This window comes from Lytechinus variegatus, chromosome 3 (assembly GCF_018143015.1).
Source record: "Lytechinus variegatus isolate NC3 chromosome 3, Lvar_3.0, whole genome shotgun sequence".
NCBI lineage: Eukaryota > Metazoa > Echinodermata > Echinoidea > Temnopleuroida > Toxopneustidae > Lytechinus > Lytechinus variegatus.
In genome coordinates, this window is record NC_054742.1 from 72,145,327 (window position 1) to 72,165,108 (window position 19,782).

Sequence of the window (19,782 nt, forward strand, 5' to 3'; positions counted from 1 at the left end):
TTAGATGTTGCTCAGTTAATGTATAACATCCCTTTTTACTTGCTTAGTTTTACCTTCAAGAATATTTTGTTTTTACATGTTTTTATAGAGTCTGCATTTTTCTTTTCTCTCTGCAGGGGGCCCCCATTCTCTGATCTCCACAGGTTATCTCATGTTTCCTGGAGCTTTTTGCAGACTAGGATTTGTGATTGCCTGTGGTAAATATCAGTTTATCATTATGTGATTTGGAATTGAATTTCCATTTATTCCTTCACAGAGGCTCGCAACAGCGTGGATTTTCAATTTGAATATTCACACAACAATTCAGAACTTTGTTCCTAACGATTTTACAGGTTGGACTCTTCAAATCCAGTGCTATTACCATTTTCCCCAAAAAATCAAATTGCCAACAGTGTAATTTGCAGTGTAATCTAATTCAATCTTTATATCCCTCTGGTCTGCCATTCCTTTGTAATTTACTTGGGACATGAGTTTCAAAGAGTGAATTGCCATTCGCTCTGTATCCACTCGATCAATTTTCCGTTTGGTTTTCAGAGGCCATGACATTTAAGTGACATGTATCTTTATTGATTTGTTTTTGCAGTCAATTACAGAGGCTCGATAGGTTTTGGACAAGACTCCATCTATTCTCTCCCTGGAGCTGTTGGGACCAATGACGTCCAAGATGTTCAGGTGAATATATTACTGCAGTGTGCAACATTATAGTAGGAATTCTGACATCAAGGAGCACAAGTGTGAAAAAAAAATCTTTAGAATGCTCATGCAAAGTATTAGAGTTTCAGGCCTTACATTACGATATGTTCAGAGCACTGCCACTTTCCTATAGGGCATATTTCACATTTCTGTATGACAGCACAAATGGGAAAACAAAATCAAAAGGGCACAAAATTTTCCCCAAGTCAATCAACAGGGCATCCGAAGCCATGGCCTTGATGGCATTGGATTGACTGAAGCCACAGGGTTTGTAAACTCTGAATACTACTGCTATTGCCTCTCATGGTGTAAGGTTCTATATCACCAGAAAGGTACTATATCACCAGAAAGGTACGCCTACGCAACAGTACACCAGTCATGCCTAAAATCATTCCTAACTGATGAACAGCTTTATGAAACACACATTTGACGTGAATTAGGCTAAAGAAATACCATTTCCTCATCATTAATAGGGAGTTTTTGCAACCCACTACACATACACTTTCTGGAACATAGAGAATTTATTGTCCAAAGCCCTACATGACAAAGCAGTCTCTGTGGAAAAGCGATGAATCAAAACAGTAGTGTCGTCCGTGACTCTGAACAAACAACATACTTGCAGTTTTTTTGTAAGCTCCCAAACTTATGACCAACAGTTGTCCGGTTCACCTATTTTCGACAAAGACCTCCAAGCTGTCCGTTGTGATTTAACAGGCATTTTCAATAGATTCTACTATGTTGTAGAATATGTCCCATTGTTATTGCGGAAACTCTCTACTAATTACATGAGTTAAAGATCCAGACCGGACCCAAAAATGAAACTGACAAATTATATACCAATCGAAAGCTTATAAGCTACTAAATACAGCAAGGTATGCTTTATGCATTTTCACCGCTTCCCAGCTGAGTATTTTGCTTAAGGATATTCCAATTATCGGGCTTCGAACCCCGTTTAGAAAATAGGCTTTATTGTGCTTTTCACCTGCCTCGAGACCGTGACGTCACGTTGTGTAAGAAGCGTCGTGATTCCATAGGTTTGTACACAGAAAAACTGGGTGATTTTTTTGTTTTCCAGATAACGCATTTCATTCTCTTCACTTCTATCACAGAGGGATATCACATATATTTTTTCCACAAGCTTGAATTTATGAAATCTACAGTTTTGAACTAGTTTTTGCCATATTTTATTTCCTGCTTATTTGGCGCAGATTTCAATTCTATCTGCATTTAGATTATGTATAACAACTTTTCCTGACATAGCAATTTAGGCCCAATAAGAGCCAAACAAAGAAATCACAAAAAAAGGTAGTGAATAGTTGTAGGTTTACAACAATTTGAACAGTGAATAATTTTGAGTGCCATTTTCATCTGAAAACGAAAAAAAAAATGGATTCATAACATGGAAATGGAAGAAAATACCCAATGCTTTTGTACGCAAACCTATGGAATCACAACCCTCCAGACACAACGTGACGTCATCATTTCCAGGCGACGTGGGGGTGCTCAATCAAAGCGTAATTTGGAGGAGCAGTTTCTTTGATTTTTATTTAATATTTTTAACTATTGGAAGGAGATATATGTAATATTTTTGGTATATTTGTATTGTATGAATCATTACCTTTATTTTGATATATGATTGTTTTTACACCGGTCAGGGTCTTTAAACAGATTTATGTAGTCCCAAGATATATAAAGCCGGATTCTTGGTATTTATTTTTTTTTCGTAAACATTTGTCTGCTAATCTCATTTACAGACTGCAGCTGAAGCAGTAATAGATCAAGGTCTGGTAGATCCGAAGAGAGTAGCAGTATCCGGAGGCTCTCACGGTGGATTCCTATCGACACACATGATTGGACAGTACTCAGTAAGTCTTGAGAACTTGATTCAATTTGAAGCACTGAAGTGTAAACCTATCATGAGCTTTGGTATATCTCCCATGCCACTTTTCCAGTTCATTACTAGATTATGTGAATATGTTTGCCCTAAAATGGTTATGGTGTGAATGATATATGATGAAATGTGTTTTATTGGATATATTTCCAATTTTACATCATGATTTATTATGATTGGGTGCCAGATCATAGTAAAATGTCTGCGTTAAAATAGGCTTCAACCTTACAAGAGGATCTAAGGCCCATCTCACAGCTGGAGGGGGGGATAGGGGAGAGGGTGGGTTTGCCATATAACATGATCTTAACAACAGCTACAGAAACGAAGCAAACTGGGGAAGGGGGATGGGAGAGGAATGAATGAGGCAAATTAATAGGAGTTAAAAAGAAAATCAGTAAGTCATGAGAATCCTATTTAAATGAAGTTAGTATTTGCATTTAACCCGAAGAAAGTGAACTAACACCATGGACGCAAAAACTGTTAGCATTCATTCAATAAAGCTTGATAACAAAATTTGTCTTTTTGGTCAACTAATAAGGCAGACTCTAGAACTTTATATCCCTGTTAAAATTATTTAAAAAAATCTATATCATATTATGAAGCAAAATTTTGACAACTTTTTAAATTTGTTTTATTTTGTAGGTAGCTAAAGGACTATGTTACTTTTTGTTGAATATTCTTCTTTTCTCTGTTTTTTTTATAGGATTTTTACAAAGTATGTGCCACCAGGAATCCAGTCACCAATGTTGCAGGTAAGTGTAGATATCATTTTATAATACCTAGCAATTAAGGATGGATCTCTTGTTGGAATACTCCCCAAGATTAATGTAATATATGAAATATGTAGTAATACAATGTGTAGGGAAGCCAAATACCAATGACTTGGTATTGATATACTGTATCTATAAAGTGCTATAAAGTCTATTGTTTGACTTTTATCATACATTGCTGAAAACATGCAGTAAACATAGTTGCTGTGATCAGCATGACGCTGGTCTTTCAGCAAGGTTAACAAGATGTAAACAAAAAATAAGAATGAAAAACAAATTCAAATTAACAATGAAAATGTATAACAAAAAAACGAAAGTGCCTCAATGTAAAAATGTAAGGAGTTTTGAGAGGTTTAAATTCAAATTAACAACCAAAATGTATAACAAAAAAACAACGAAAGTGCCTCAATGTAAAAATGTAAGGAGTTTTGAGAGGTTTAAATGGGGGAGGAAGGGTTAAAGTGATGGGTTACTGATTGAGAGGTAGGGTCAATAATATGCCTGGGCTGAAGTGAATAAAACAGAGATGTAATAAAGAAGAAATTCAAATTACTTGTAAGGACAATTTATGAAATATAATGAGTAGGGAGGAAGAGTGCAAAGTCAAAAGAGGAGATAAAGAAGATTTCAATATCTTTGAAGTTGGATGGATCAACATCTTGAAATAAAAAAAAAATTGAAGGGGATGATACTTTATATTCAATTCAATTCGACTAATTCATTTCACATCTCTTTAAACATACAAACAGAACAATATCAAAATTACATTTACAGAATAACAATGACGTACAATAGTGGAAATACATGGCAAATGTGTGGGACAGACAGGAGGCAATTGGCCCATCAGGTCTGTCCACCTTATTACCACAAATACTTTAACACTGTTCTATTATTTTATTATTATTATTTAAAATATTGATAAAACAGTGAAGAAAAATAAAAACAATGAGAAGAAAGTAAAACAGCAAATACAGCAAAACAACTACATATATTCAGAAAGAAAATATTGTGTTTGGTTACCAAGCATTACAATTAAGCAGACTACTATTAATGCTTCAAATTCTGTATATGTACCTTTGTATCATATCATTGGTATTGTAAGATAGGGAACAATATGTATCAATTGGGAATAAACCTATATGATGTTGTAAGCAATCAAGAACAAGTAATTCCTACTTTCTTGGGAAGCTTTGTTACCAGTGATTGATTGACGGCTGATATTTCTTGTGAGCAAAAGCTTCGTAATAAAGCAGCAGATTATAATAATGATAATAATAATGGATATTTAGAGGCACTAAAAACAAAAAGTACCATACTCTATCTGAAACAACTTTAACAATACAGGTGGATAGCATGCTGCCTCTTCACCAAGAAAACAGTTTGGTAATTTTAACATTGACTAGTGGTATTGAAAACCACTACAAGTAGAAATGTGATAAAAGATGTCTTTCCTATAATTTGGTGTAAGTTCTTGTAAACTAATGGTCTTTTTCTTTTACCTACATGAGTTAGAACATTCAGGACAGTGAAACTCATAATCAACAAAACTACTTAGTTCTTTATTCATTAAATCTTTCTCAGAGTTCAGTTAATATTTTACATACATGTGTTGTATGATGCGATGAAGCATATTAGTGCATTGAGTCATCAAATGCAGTCATCAATCATGCAATCATGCAGTCATCAGTCATCAAATGCAACTACATGTATATTGCTGTGATGTTTTCGCTCTTGTTTATAGTGAATAAATAATGATAAATATGAATTTTATTGTTTTATTCTACCTTTGATTTTCTTCAAAGGATGCTTTACCATGGCTTCACCCTGTTAACCATAAAATAGGGATCTGACATGTGCTTTGAGTACATCTTAGTTGATGGTTCTAGGTTTTGTGAAGGAAGTGAAGTTTATTCTTGTCAATAAGAGGAACTGAAATTTGTTTCTCTTTCACTGTTAAAGTGAAATAAGTTCAGGTTTGATCGGAACCGATGTGTCTTATACATATCTATGGTAGAATTTCAAAGTACAGTCATTTGTGAGCCTTGGAACGTCCATGGGCACATCCTGGGTGACCGTTCTTGGGCCGCATTCTGTTGTATTCATCTTTAAACGTTTTGTTACGATTAAGAGGAATATGAGATCATTATTTGATTATATCAAGCTGCCATAGTCTAGGGTCAGGAGAAGTTTGCCGATGTATTGTGTGCAAGTCTATTCTGTTCTAAAGTAATAACCTATTCACTCGGTTTGTCCAGCTTTAACATCACATACTTTTTTCGTTTAGCTGCTCATTACCTTTGATTTGCTTCCGGTCCGATTACTAGTCACTCTCAAAATCCCCCAAATTATAGGGGAGGTTTGTTATAGTGTTTTTCACTTGCCTGATTTCATATCCTCACTGAACTCTACCAGTTGTAATGTACTATTTGGGGACTCTTTTCTCTAAAATGTATGAAAATAAAGGTCATGTAATTAGTTCAATTCAGATATATTTATTAGTCCATACAGGGCAATTTGTTTTAGCTCTACATACATGTACATAGGAAATATTATACAAACATTCACAGAACGCATTATAACATTTACATTAACTTGGCCATACAGAAACAGAAATACATAGTCCATGTTATGAGTAAAGGAAAAATACAAATACAACTAAATTTGAATACAAATGATAAGATACATAGGGTAGACAATGAGACAGAATTATAGAAGGAATGAAGGAGAGCATTTGAAATATTGCTGGTGAGGGATGCTCGTGATCATTCCCTGGATAAGAAAAAACCCAAACATAACCTTAATTTGGTCACTTGATAAATATCAATCAAATAAAACTGCAATATTTAGGCCAAATTATGCCTACCTTGGCAAGGACTCGAGATCTCCGAGAATGGGACGCAGTGGTAGCTGCTGTAGACAACTGCATCCATAGCTCGCCGACCAAAGACATCTTCCTCTTCTTTGGCGGCTCCAGGTGCGAAGTAGAAGAAGGGGCAAGAGGCTGGGCGGATCCTGGCTTCTTCAACCTAGCGCTTGCCAATCGTGAAGAAAGGTCCTCCGAATCTGACGGGGTCAGATTGAAACGTGAGTCCGACGGGGACGGACTCCGAGGACTCTTGTGACTAGGGGCTGGTAGCCCTTTGCTGATGCTCCCTTGCGGAGACTGACACGGTATCGAGCCTAGTCTGTGCCGGGAAGAGAGTCCTGTGCTCTCAATCCTGTCTTGGTGTGACCCGATACCTGATGGGTCTGGTAACCCTGGAGGAGTCGAGGTTTTCTCGACACTCCCCATGTTAGGTCCAGGTTCCGACGCGGATACCTTGGCTATCGCCTTTCGGGTACGTGGACGCAATTCCACGGTTCCACCCCCATGGGCATGTGGACACGGATCCACCGATCCACCATTACTAGAGCCTGCAAGGGGTCTCTCTTTGCCACTTTCAACATTTCTACTGGTTGGGAAAACTACTCCTGTGTTTGGCACCTCTTCAGCGGCCATGCTGTAAAAGAGGAAATGGACACCAATTTGCGTGATGATCTTGGGATAGTGCATACATAGGGAGATGCAGTGCGCACGCAGGAAAAATTGTGTACTTTTATTCGGCGTACAAGTTAATCGTAATGAACTAGCAAATAAAATGAATATTTCCAGTTATCAAGGTAATTATTTTCGCATTTTGTCACTTTATATCAATCAAATAAAACTGCAGTATTTAGGCCAAATTATGCAAAGAGGTTCAGGTCTTAAGAAGACTGTGACAACAGAAGTGGTAGAAGAGAGATGGGATGAAACTGATAAAAATAACCCTGATCCTATCACCTTCAGATGTTAGAATATGAATAATGTTAGGCATTGACATTGATATTGGATTAGTGTGTGCACATTGGCTACACTAGCAAAAAAATCTGATATTCTACTTATATTCTACACATTTACTAAGAATAGATGCCAGATTTCTTAACTGATATTCCAGAATGAATAATCTTGATTTCTGTTATAATTTCTAAATGGATTTTTCTTTATTTTGTTTTGCAGCTATGCTTGGGGGTACAGACATTCCATCATGGTACGTTCATTTCTTGCTTTCTTATTTCTCTTTACTTTGGTATTTCCAGATAAACTTGGTGGTGGAGATATACTTGACTTGTAAGTGAAGGTTTGTTAATAAATATATACTTAGATGATGAAAACCCTAACTCAGAACAGTTTTTTGACCAAATTGTGATTTTATTTTAGACGATCAGACTATTGACCTTAAGTCTTATTGTCTTTTAATATAGGATTTTTATGCCCCTGCAGATGAAGTCCGGAGGGGACATTGAACCGTTGCCCGTGTCATTCTGTCCGTACCCACTTGGTTTCCGCATGATAATTTATGAAATATTCAACAGATTAAAAAGAAATTTGGTGTCTAGGTAGATGAGACCAAAATGCAGGCTAAGTTTAAATTCAGAGTCTGCAGGTCAAAAGTCACAGCTCATTAATTATGCAAGTTGGTCTCCGCATGATAACTTACGAAATATTCAACAGGTATTAAAAATGTTTTGTGTCTGGGTAGATGACACCAAAATACAGTCAGGTCACATCAAATGACCCGACTGTCATATCTTCTGTCAGAGATTATTATGGAAAGGGTGAGTCTTTAGATCAAAGGTTTAAATTTGTTCATTATATTTACATACATGCATATTGGCTTCTGTGGAGAATAACATATGTAGCACCCCCAGGAAAACCCATGACCCGAGGATGCACCGCCACTTCCCAGGGTCATGGGTCTCAGAATGATATACATATCAGAATTATAAATATTTTTGTTCTCTTATTAAAAGGACTTTGACAGAGGCTGGAATAGACTTTGATTTCACCATACCTCCATCAGCCGAGATGTATGCTAAGATGTTCAACTGTTCACCCATGGCCCACGTTCATAAGGTATTGCAAGTCTCAGGGTGTGTGGGAAGAAAATATTTGCAATCAATCGCTAATTTGTGTTGCAATTTTACAAATGATAAATCAATTTTAGCTGGAGCAAAGCAGTTTACGATCCTTGTTCTAAGAAGCAAATCAACATTCAATTGGAAATATGTGCAATCGATTTAAAGACATTTGATTGTCTTGGGAGCACCAAATAACAGAGAAGCTTCACTTTTTTTTACAGGGGCTGCGGCATTTTTTATTTTTTATGTTTATTCTTTAATCTATTCTATTTTATATTCTATAATCAATTTCTACTTAAAGAAACATTTGAAGAAACATGTATCAAACCTTTTGCATTCTGGGCCAAATGGTATATGCATCAAACCTATGATAATAACAGCAGACCTTGCAACCATTCTGAAAGTTTACAGATCAGAGCTCTTGTTTAAATAAGATTTTCCTTAATATTTTTTTTCTTTAGTTTTGCTGTGCCCTTATACGAGAAATGTAATTTTTGAGCAAAATTATCTCCATTCTTTAATCAGAAAGGTTGGGATTGTCTGTTATAGAATTCAGTTGTCAATGACTAAAGTGCTGTGTGAAAAGAAAATTCAGTATGTTTTATGTTTTGACATGTTTCTGGAACACTCTCTTTCTTCAGGTGAAAGCTCCAACTCTGATAATGCTAGGATCAGACGACCTTCGAGTTCCACCCCAGCAGGGCATACGCTACCATCAAATGCTCAAAGCACAAGGCGTCAAAACAAGGTGAGAACACTGGGTTATCTGGTCCAGATCCATGATATCTTTTTGTTACAGTAACTTAGCCATTATGGTTAACTTCTTAGTCTCATTTGTTTAACAAATTTTCGGCATTACTCCTATTTGTTTAAGATCAGTATGCTCGATCTGTAATGAAAATCATAAGATCAGTATGCTCGATCTGTATGAAAATCATAAATCATAAGTCAGAAAAAATTGGAACCAGTGGGATTCGAACCTGCCATCTACTGCTTTCCGGGCAGCGACTCAACCACCAGGCTATTCTGGTTCACGGCTAAGCCACGATGAACTGGAATTCAAATACCCTCGATCCTCTTCTTTCTGACTCATTACTATTCAAATGCCGTCCGCCGTGGACAATAGATAGTAAATTGAGAGGCTTTTATAGGAGGAAATTATAATTTGTTTAACAAATTTTCGGCATTACTCCTATTTTTTCAGATCAGTATGCTCGATCTGTAATTCTGTTTTTCTGACTTATGATTTATGATTTCATACAGATCGAGCATACTGATCTTATGATTTTCATTACAGATCGAGCATCCTGATCTGAAACAGGAGTAATGCCGAAAATTTGTTAAACAAATTATAATTTCCTCCTAAAAAAGCCTCTTAATTTACTTTCTTAGTATCAGTCAATGTATTATTTGCCTGGTTCATAACATTTCGAACCAAGCCAATATTACTCTGATTTCAGCAGGGCTAATTGTTTGTATTCATGAGGTCATGTCTTGGGGCCCCAATGGAAAAATTCTAACCACATTTGGGTAGTGGGGGTATTTCATCATGCTCTACCGAAATATGGTATCAAAAATGCTGAAATACAATATTGGAAAATTGATGATGTCACTCGTTGGTACTCTTATTTGAAAAGGCTGCGATTATATACAAGAAATTAGAATCATTAGAAACCGATGCTCTGAGTCTAAGTCACAGAGCCATTAAAACTTAACTCACCAATGCACCCCGCCCCCATTGATGTCCCCCACGCATCCTAGCTCATAGATTATTAGCAAAGGCTCATCATTCCTGCATTCTGTACTATCTTGCCCTCCCTCCAAAGCAAAAGTTTAACCTCATGGAGGTGATTTCAAGTTCTGTCGTAGTGTTGCTGTTAGAAGGACAATAAGTTGGATGCTTCCCCAAGCTTCAAAACCTGTTCTAGTGAAATTCATCCCATCCATTCATACCAGCTGCATTTTAAGTTTAGTGTTATAGTGACATTAAAATTGACGTAACACCAACACTAGTAGGTCAACACCAAACTTGAAATCACGCAATGTGTGTCTCTGAGGCTTATTGAAATCATTTCTACATCTTTTCTCCCCTTTCTCCTCCCCTATTCTGACCTGTATAAGCTTTTGTAGCTATCTATGTAAAGGTGCTCTGGCTTCAACAGTGGATAAGTCCTCCAGATCTGGGGTTCTAATCAACCACAGCACTCACATCCTTTGGCAAGGTGCTTATCTAAATTTGCCACTTTGCTCCCAGGTGTAGTAAATGGAAACCTAATATGAATTAATTCCTTGAATGCTTGAGTTTCCAATTAGGGTAGCCACGCTTTAGATGTGGTAATAATATGCAGTGCTAACAAACATATGTTAGTAGTGTTAAATATATTATTATATTGTTTTTTTTTTGTTTTCTACGTTTCCAGATTACTGATGTATCCCGATAACAGTCATCCTATTAGCAAGGTAGATGCCGAGGCAGATTGCTTCATGAATATGTATACATGGATCACAGATCATATATAAATCATGAAATCCTGGCCAGTTTGATCCTTTATTCCTAGAAAAGACATTCAAAACGTGTTTTTAATCCTGATATTATAAAGACTGGGGTATTTTTGAGGCTGCAAAGATCGAAGGGTCCCTAGAGCCCCCCCCCAAAAAAAGACACAGGTATCGCATGACATTATCATTAAAATTGTACATTTCATAGTCCCAAACATATTGAAATTTATTTGAAGTTAATTAATTATGCTAATTAATTGTTGAAAATAAATTACTTGGCTGTAAAGACATAATAATGAAGCCTGTGAAATGCTATTATTTTGTTTACAGACTCTTTGTAGGATTCTGATCAAATGCACATAAAAAGTAATTGGTATAAACAAATTTTCATTTTTTGTCTCACCTGCGAAGCAAAGTGAGACTATAGGCGCCGCTTTTCCGACGGCGGCGGCGTCAACATCAAATCTTAACCTGAGGTTAAGTTTTTGAAATGACATCATAACTTAGAAAGTATATGGACCTAGTTAATAAAACTTGGCCATAAGGTTAATCAAGTATTACTGAACATCCTATTAGAGTTTCATGTCACATGACCAAGGTCAAAGGTCATTTAGGGTCAATGAACTTAGACCATGTTGGAGGAATCAACATCGAAATCTTAACCTGAGGTTAAGTTTTTGAAATGTCATCATAACTTAGAAAATATATGGACCTAGTTCATGAAACTTGGACATAAGGTTAATCAAGTATCAATGAACATCCTGCATGAGTTTCACGTCACATGACCAAGGTCAAAGGTCATTTAGGGTCAATGAACTTTGGACGAATTGGGGATATCTGTTGAATTCCCATCATAACTTTGAAAGTTTATGGATCTGATTCATGAAACTTGGACATAATAGTAATCAAGCATCACTGAACATTTTGTGCAAGTTTCAGGTCACATGATCAAGGTCAAAGGTCATTTAGGGTCAATGAACTTTGGCCGAATTGGGGATATCTGTTGAATTCCCATCATAACTTTGAAAGTTTATGGATCTGATTCATGAAACTTGGACATAATAGTAATCAAGCATCACTGAACATTTTGTGCAAGTTTCAGGTCTCATGATTAAGGTCAAAGGTCATTTAGGGTCAATGAACTTTGGCCGAATTGGGGGTATCTGTTGAATTACCATCATAACTTTGAAAGTTTATTGGTCTAGTTCGTTAAACTTGGACAGTAGAGTAATCAAGTATCACTGAACATCCTGTGCGTGTTTCAGGTCACATGTCCAAGGTCAAAGGTCAATGAACTTTAGCCGAATTGGGTGTATCTGTTGAATTACCATCATAACTTTTAAAGTTTATGGATCTGATTCATGAAACTTGTACATAAGAGTAATCAAGTATCACTGAACATCCTGTTCCAGTTTCAGGTCACATGATCAAGGTCAAAGGTCATGTAAGGTCAATGAACTTTGGCCATGTTGGGGTTTTTTGTTGAATAACCATCATATCTCTGTAAGTTTATTGGTCTAGTTCATAAAAAGAGGACATAAGAGTAACCATGTATCACTGAACATCTTGTGCGAGTTAGAGTAGTATGCAAAGTCAGCACTGCTGCTATATTGAACCGCGTGATGCAGGTGAGACGGCCAGAGGCATTCCACTTGTTTTTCTTATTCAGGATAAATGTATATATTTTGTATATCAATCTTTTAATGGAAATTGCCAGCGACATTTTCCTGATCATAAACAACCTGAAATTAATAATTGATATTAATCAGTAATGTATAAAATGATTATAAACATTTTAATTTTAGCTGGAAACAGAATTTGCATGAGATTTTACCTGAAATCATGTTTTTTTAGGGTCTGACATGCATCACAAATTTGTTCTCTAACTTTGCATCATAGACTTGAAATAGTATGCATAGTAAGTCACAAACCTGTGCTTCTCAACCGATAAACACCAAGGAAATTCATGAAACGATGTAGCACAAACCTTTCATATTTGAATTAAGCAAAAATGTCTTTAGGGTCAATCCTTCAACAAAAAAACCTGGAGTATAAAAGAAAAAATTAAACATCAATGCTAGTAGTAGTATCATTCTGAAATTGAGTCCAAACAGAATCACCCCATAATAGAACACAGTTGTTTGTATGTATGAATAAAATTAAAACCAAATGGTTCCTGCAGAAAATGTGTAATTGCTGAGAAATTTTACAGGATAAGCATGGCATTGCAGCCAGTGTCGGCCTTTTTCCAAACAATAGAAATGTACTGTCCCACAGGTGCCTATCTGTGTTGGTGATCTTCAGTGTTGTTATTTTTTCAGATTAGATTACATGATTTCACACAGTTGGGTTGCAAATAAACCACATAGATCTACAATGATATGGTGACATTTAACCCTGATGTTAAAAAAGAAATTGTTTTCTGCAACTACAGGTAATTAGCATATAAACACCATTCATAGCTATACTTGGTTCAGGGGCGGATCCAGCCTTCGCCAATAGGGGGGGCCGGAATTTTTTTTTTCAGCCATATTTTCCCCGATCGGCCACTCGAATATGATATCTGCCGGGATTTTTGGTTTCTTTAAAGGGGTAGTCTTATTAGTCACTTCTTTGCTTTATTCTTAAGAATAAACACAAATATATAATACCATATAATGCGAGCGCGAAGCGCGAGCTATTTTTTGGGGGAATCTTATGTACTTTTTTCTAAAAGTTTTGAACATTCTGGGCAATCCTGAAAAAAGATAAGTATGCAAGTGAATAATTATTACGAACGTGAAGCGCGAGCAGAAATGAACTGATGGAAAAGGTACTGTTAAGGACTTGCTTGCAGTTAGCCATGAAGATGTTACATATTTTAAAAAAATCAAATAATGCGAGCGCGAAGCTCGTAATTTTTATAATTTTTTGACATGTTTACCTAAGGAATGGAAATTCTAAGCACTTTTGTAACTTAACATAATAGGTAGGCCTATATAACTAAACGATTGGTGCGAGCGCGAAGCGTGAGCAAAAAAATTCGTGATTTAGACCTACTGAACGAGACACTCTATTCAAGTTTTGTAAATCATGAAAAGGATGAGGAAGTGGGGATCTTCTTTACATTAATAATGCGAGCGCAGAGCGCGAGTGGAAAATTTTTATATACATTTTGAGCTGATTGAAAACGTATTTTTTATGGACTGCTTGAACTTAGCCATGAAGACGTTACATTCTATTTCAACATTCAAACGTTGCGAGCGCGAAGCGCGAGCTGAAAATTTTTGACATTTCTACCTGAATAATGGAAATTTTAAGCACTTTTTTTAATCGTGGAAAGACAAAAACTGAACATTATTGATGCGAGCGCGAAGCGCGAGCGGAAAAATTCTGGACACTATATTCATGTTTTGTAAATCATGAAAAGGTTAAGCTATTGGAAATTTTCACACATTAATAATGCGAGCACAAAGCGCGAGCAGACAATTTTTTTTTTATTGTTATCTGAAACTGGATAATTATTTGAATGGAGAACAAGCTGCGTATCTGAATAAACGTGTGTTTGAGATATCGACCTGAATTTGGGTACTCTAAATACCTTTTTTACCATGAAAATCAATAAAGCGAGCGCAAAGCGCGAGCTAAAAATATATGATATTCAGATCTGAAAAGGGGTCACTTTAAGCTCTGTATTGCAAGCACTTTGTGGAAAAATTGTGAGGTGAAAAAGGATCACAGTTAAAACAGAGCTGATATTTTCAATTATTGTTACTTTGAGTTTTGACACAGGACCGGATATTCTATAAGGACATTATGTCATCATAAGAAAATGATGACTATCTTCCTATTTCTCTTCCTAAGCATGAGAGCGCAAAATCTATTAATATTATGGCCTGAAAACTGGACATTTAAAGCACTTTTGTAATTATGCATAATATGCATATCAATGCGAGCGCAAATCGCGAGCAGAAATTTATAATTAATTGTCATCAAATGGTGATTTTAAGTAGTTTGTTTTAGAATTAATATTGAGATATACATAACTCACTAATCAAAATGCAAGCGTGCAGCGCTAGCTGATACGTTTTGACAATCTGACCTAAATAGGGATATTTTGAGAACTTCATGGAATACAGGAAAATAATAGGTAACTGACAAATCAAATATTGTGAGCGCGCAGCGCAAGCAGAAATTGGTAATATTCAGACCATAAAACAGAAATTTTTACACTTTTAATAAATCAATTTGTAAATAAAACAAAATAATGAAAGTTCAATTTCCCAGCTGAAATATGTTTTGTATATTGACTTCAGAATTTGACACTTTAAGGTCCATATTGAGCAAGATATCACCTAAAAGGCAATGCGAGCGCAAAGCGCGAGCGAAAATTTTATATCCCGACATAAAAGATTAAAAAAAAATTATTTCCAAGTCTTCCCCTTATCTTATTTTATTCACTCATCTTCCTCCTCTTATGCTTGCCTTCCTTCTTTTCTCCTCTCTTTTCCCTTTTTCTTTTTTCCTTTCTTTTCCCCTTTTTTCTTTTTTTTGCTCCGCCAATAGGGGGGGCCCGGCCCCTCGGGCCCCCCCCTGGATCCGCCTATGTTGGTTGATGATTTTAATAGGAGAGCAGTTGATTTAATACCGATAGGTCGTGTCTTAGTAAGCTCAGTGCACACTACATGATCAATCATGATGCAATGTTTTAACAAATCGCTTTTTGCATTAAATGTGAAAGTTCCAAGAAGTTACGTTATTTTATTTGAAATTCGGCATAATGCTAGGTAAACTAAAATCATAATTCTGCTTTGTGGTCAGAGTAAAATCTTAATCTGCTTCAATTTTCAATTGATGATGACGTCATTACGATTTGGAACTGAATTTGCTTTTATTCCTTCAAGGGAGGCGCAAAGTAGACTGGAATTTTGATTTCAGTATTTCATACCACTATTTGCAACTTGAGATGTTGGAATGTTCATTTAAAATACTAAAATATCTTTGAAAATCAGATTGCAATGGATCATGTAGAGTCTGTGCCGAGCTCTAGACTTTGGTTGAAAAGTAAAGGCAAAAGTTAGTTATAATACTTTTGATGAATGCCAACAAGGGCTCCGTAACACGAAGGTTTGCGATGAATTGCAAATATGAAAAAAACGCACTGATTGGTCCCTGGTCAGTATTTTAAACCTGATGCGCATGTAACATTGATATTGATTGGTCAGTTTATAGCGATTGATCACTAATCTTTGTTACGGAGCCCTGTCCTACTATACCAAGTATGTAAGATATGTAGAGTTTTGGTTAAAAAAGCTCAGGTTGAAGTGCCCTTACGGTATATTACATTAATCCTAACTGATACTATATCTAATCAATTGTTTTTTTTTTTCATTCATATGCCATTGTCTTATCATGGTTTTCATGCTTTTGTTCTTATGTGTACATGTATTTGAACAAAATGTTGCTTTATGAATAGAATACAAAAACGGATGAATTTGAACCTCAATGGAACGCAAAATTCTTAACGTAAAAAAAAAATTGGTGCTCTCAGGAACATTCCCATGCTTTAATTCTGTAGTAGGAGGAGCTGGTATTCAGTCATTTTGTTCTTCTGTGTCAAACATATAAAGATTGCTTAAGGATTTTGGATTTCAGTTGAAGCACCACATAATTATAGTCCTTGATGATCCGCTAAAGAATACTTGTAGAAGGTAAAGGCATCAAATTTAGTCTGTAGAGACTTTAAAGGGCAATGTTTTTGTAAAGTTCAGTTGCTTTGCTTTGCATGATTCCTCTCAAATGCCAGAATTTCACACCCATGTTTCTAAAACTTTATATAGCCATGATCAGGTTTCAGTGTTCCTGGTTAAAAAATTATATAATAAACAAATGTAACCCAAGGAGTGCAATTTGAGGATGATCTGAAAATTTAAAGGAAAAAAGAAACGGGTATATATTACCTGGTAAAGCTGAGTTTAGCAAAATTAGTTTTACAAAGCAATTGTGCATAGAATTAATGTATGATGACCATTTTAAAAGAAATTATTTTGCATGGCGAATTGATTATTAAATAATCGCGTCAAGGCCATCTCACACCTTACAATTGGACTAGCTGCGACCTGATCTTTTCATAAACATCAAATTGCATTTGATGCGAATATTGAGACTAGCACTTACATGTATTTATGAATTTGTGACTATGCAACCCTCCTCATGAGAATAAAGTGAATTGAATATGTAATCGTAATGACGTCCTGGCAAACTTGTGATCGGCTACTAGTGTTTGGAACCGTTTTGGCCTTTGCTCCAAAGTAAAGATTTGGAATTATTTAAAATTTGGATTTTAGGATATTGATTTGTCGACTAGGAATGAAAAAGATCCCTTTTTGATAGCTAAGTGTGAATTGCTGCGAAATTCAAAATGGGATCATAGATTGACCAGTCGTAAGGTGTGCGATATCCATGGCATTTATATTTGGCCTCTTGTTTTTTATTTGTGTACCATACTCCCCCCCCCCATTCTCTCTCTCTATCTTGATCTCAGTGATTTTTTGCCTTTTTTCATATGAAACTGCATATCTATAACTTGTAATTTTCTATTCTATTGCACAAGATTTTTTGAATTGTATTCCATCATGAACACCCCCATCTCTCTAATTCCTTCTCTCATTCTTGCCTTTGCTATTTACACTCGTCGTTTCAACACCTTACTTTCTTTTTGACTCATTTCACCCCCCCCCCTATATAAGATGATTCCCTCTTGAACCCACTCTAGATATTTACCAGTCTTTTTTTTTCAAATTATTCATTTATCCTGTCAAAAAACTGTTCAATCAAATTCTTCACCTTCTCTCCTTTTCGCATCATCTTCAGCACCCTCTTGCATCTCATCGCTTTCTTGTTCATTTTGAAATTTGCATTTTAATGTCATTAAAAAAAAATATATTCTCACCCATTTGATAATGGTATATAATTCTAGCTCAATCACAAATAACTTTTGATCCATGGCTCTGTCATTTTCCCCTTCTCATCATCCCATACATTCTCTATTTTTTCCTTTCCTCGCTCCTCTGTCCTCTTTTCTCCCTCCCCCCCCCTCTCTTTACATCTCCTTTGCTCATGCTCATGAGCAGAACAGAAGATGATCCCCCTCTGAAAGGACTTTCACAATTGTCTGTGTGACCATTTGGTTACAATATATTTTGCACATGATAGCAGATCTCGCAAAGGGTCGCACAGCCAATTTTGAAAGCCCCTTTATATATACAGGTACAGTGCGTCCCACCAAAAAAAGTGGGTCTCGGGTTGTTTTATTTGTGCAAACGATCAATGGACAATTGACATGAAATTCAATTTTAATTCATTTTCATAAATCATAAATTGGATAATTCACATAGGAGCAAGAAGATTTGGAAATTTCAAACTCAAAGCCAAGTTAGAAAAATGGGTCAAGAATTTTACAGATACAATAAGAAAAGGATCGATTCATGGCTCATTAACTTCTTTTGTCAAGTATTTTTCTTAACGAATCTCTAAATGAGAGAAGATTCATATTCGCACAGAATTTTCTGCAAATAAAAAAAATACTGACATGCCTATTTGTTTCGAGTCCTCCATGCATGAACAATGCTCAAAGTATTTGCTAATCAAAGAAATGATATCACTTGCTATTAATGTTAAGTTTATGTACCAGATGATTGTGGTATCTATCTCAAAAAACTTTTGTTTTTTATGAGATGCACTGTATATGTACACCCCCCTTATTTTCACACAGCCCTTGGAAAATAGAGTGAACTTCACAAAATGCTTGTTCAAATTAAATTAAACCTGAAATACCAATCGCCTCAAAAGAATGAAACTTGAACTAATTCCTAAAATGTAAAACCTCTTGTGAAGTATATATTTAAAGAAACACTTTATATCTGAACTTTATGTACTCTTAATGAATAACCTTATTGTCAATTTTAAGTAATACTTGTATATGAGATGATGCCTCTTAATGTGTTGCTGATTATCATTGAATGATATTGAATGTATGATAAAACATGAAATACAGAAAAATCAAAATCCTTTCGACAAAGACATTTTCATTTTGTGAAGTTCATTTTGAAAATAGAATTTAATGAAACATCCCCTATTTTTACCATCTGGAAATGTTGCAAAGTACATTTATTGTTCTTGAGGCATTCACTATTGATTAAGATTTTACTCTTCATGATTTTACTTTGGACTATGGAAAAGTTATACAGTTGACAGTTACTTTCATTTGGGTGGACATTAACCCTTATTAACTGGGGATCAATTTGACCGCCCCCCCATGACAAATTTTGTCACTACGCCATCGCGCGATTGTTTTTTGTACCATGCCACTCGCTGACGTTTTACTTTGAAGTCTTGGGCATCTTTTGAGACAAAATTTGCGACGCCCGGGTAGGCTGTTCCGAAATTACGCAACATTTTGTAAGTATATGTCAGTCCCGAAATTGCTCAAAAACGTGACTCTCTGTGTACAAAGTCAATGCAAATGTGTTTTTCAACCCCCCCACAAAAAAAATGTACTATTATTTTTACTTTTGTTGGTTTGAATGGATTTATTTTATGCTATTTATGATCACAAAAGGGTCCCTGACATATTTCATTGGGAAAAAAAATACTCAAATTAATTTTACTTTTGCAATTTTTTGTAGAAATTTGTTTGAAATGTAAAAATTGATTCAACTAAAATTATAGCATTCTACTAGCTATATAAATTGAGTTAAAGGCAAAAACACACAAAATTCCAAATTTAGGGCAAATTTTATTTGCATAATTAATAAAAAAATATATAAGCAATTTTTGAAAATTGTACTATACAGTCTTGTAGTTTACATCTGGCTCTACACGCATGCAAATCTTCGCTGAGATCTGACCCCCTATTTCCTTTTCTGAAAAATCCCAGTTAAGATAGGGATAAAATCCCAGATTAAAATATCTAAATCACAGGATAGTTTGCCATCAATTTCAATCCACTTT

General features: G+C 35.6%; 1 protein-coding gene across 1 annotated transcript in view; it reads left to right on the top strand.

The window, feature by feature from the left end:
* The window catches only part of LOC121411872 (acylamino-acid-releasing enzyme-like), a 32,726-nt gene extending 21,785 nt beyond the window's left edge, over window positions 1–10,941 (top strand). The window contains 8 exon segments of the mRNA XM_041604756.1: window positions 117–197; window positions 584–672; window positions 2,448–2,558; window positions 3,288–3,336; window positions 7,391–7,421; window positions 8,185–8,287; window positions 8,934–9,040; window positions 10,713–10,941. Of these exon segments, the coding sequence (XP_041460690.1) occupies window positions 117–197; window positions 584–672; window positions 2,448–2,558; window positions 3,288–3,336; window positions 7,391–7,421; window positions 8,185–8,287; window positions 8,934–9,040; window positions 10,713–10,812 (671 nt within the window). The 3' untranslated portion in view covers window positions 10,813–10,941.
* Window positions 10,942–19,782: the final 8,841 nt, after the last annotated feature.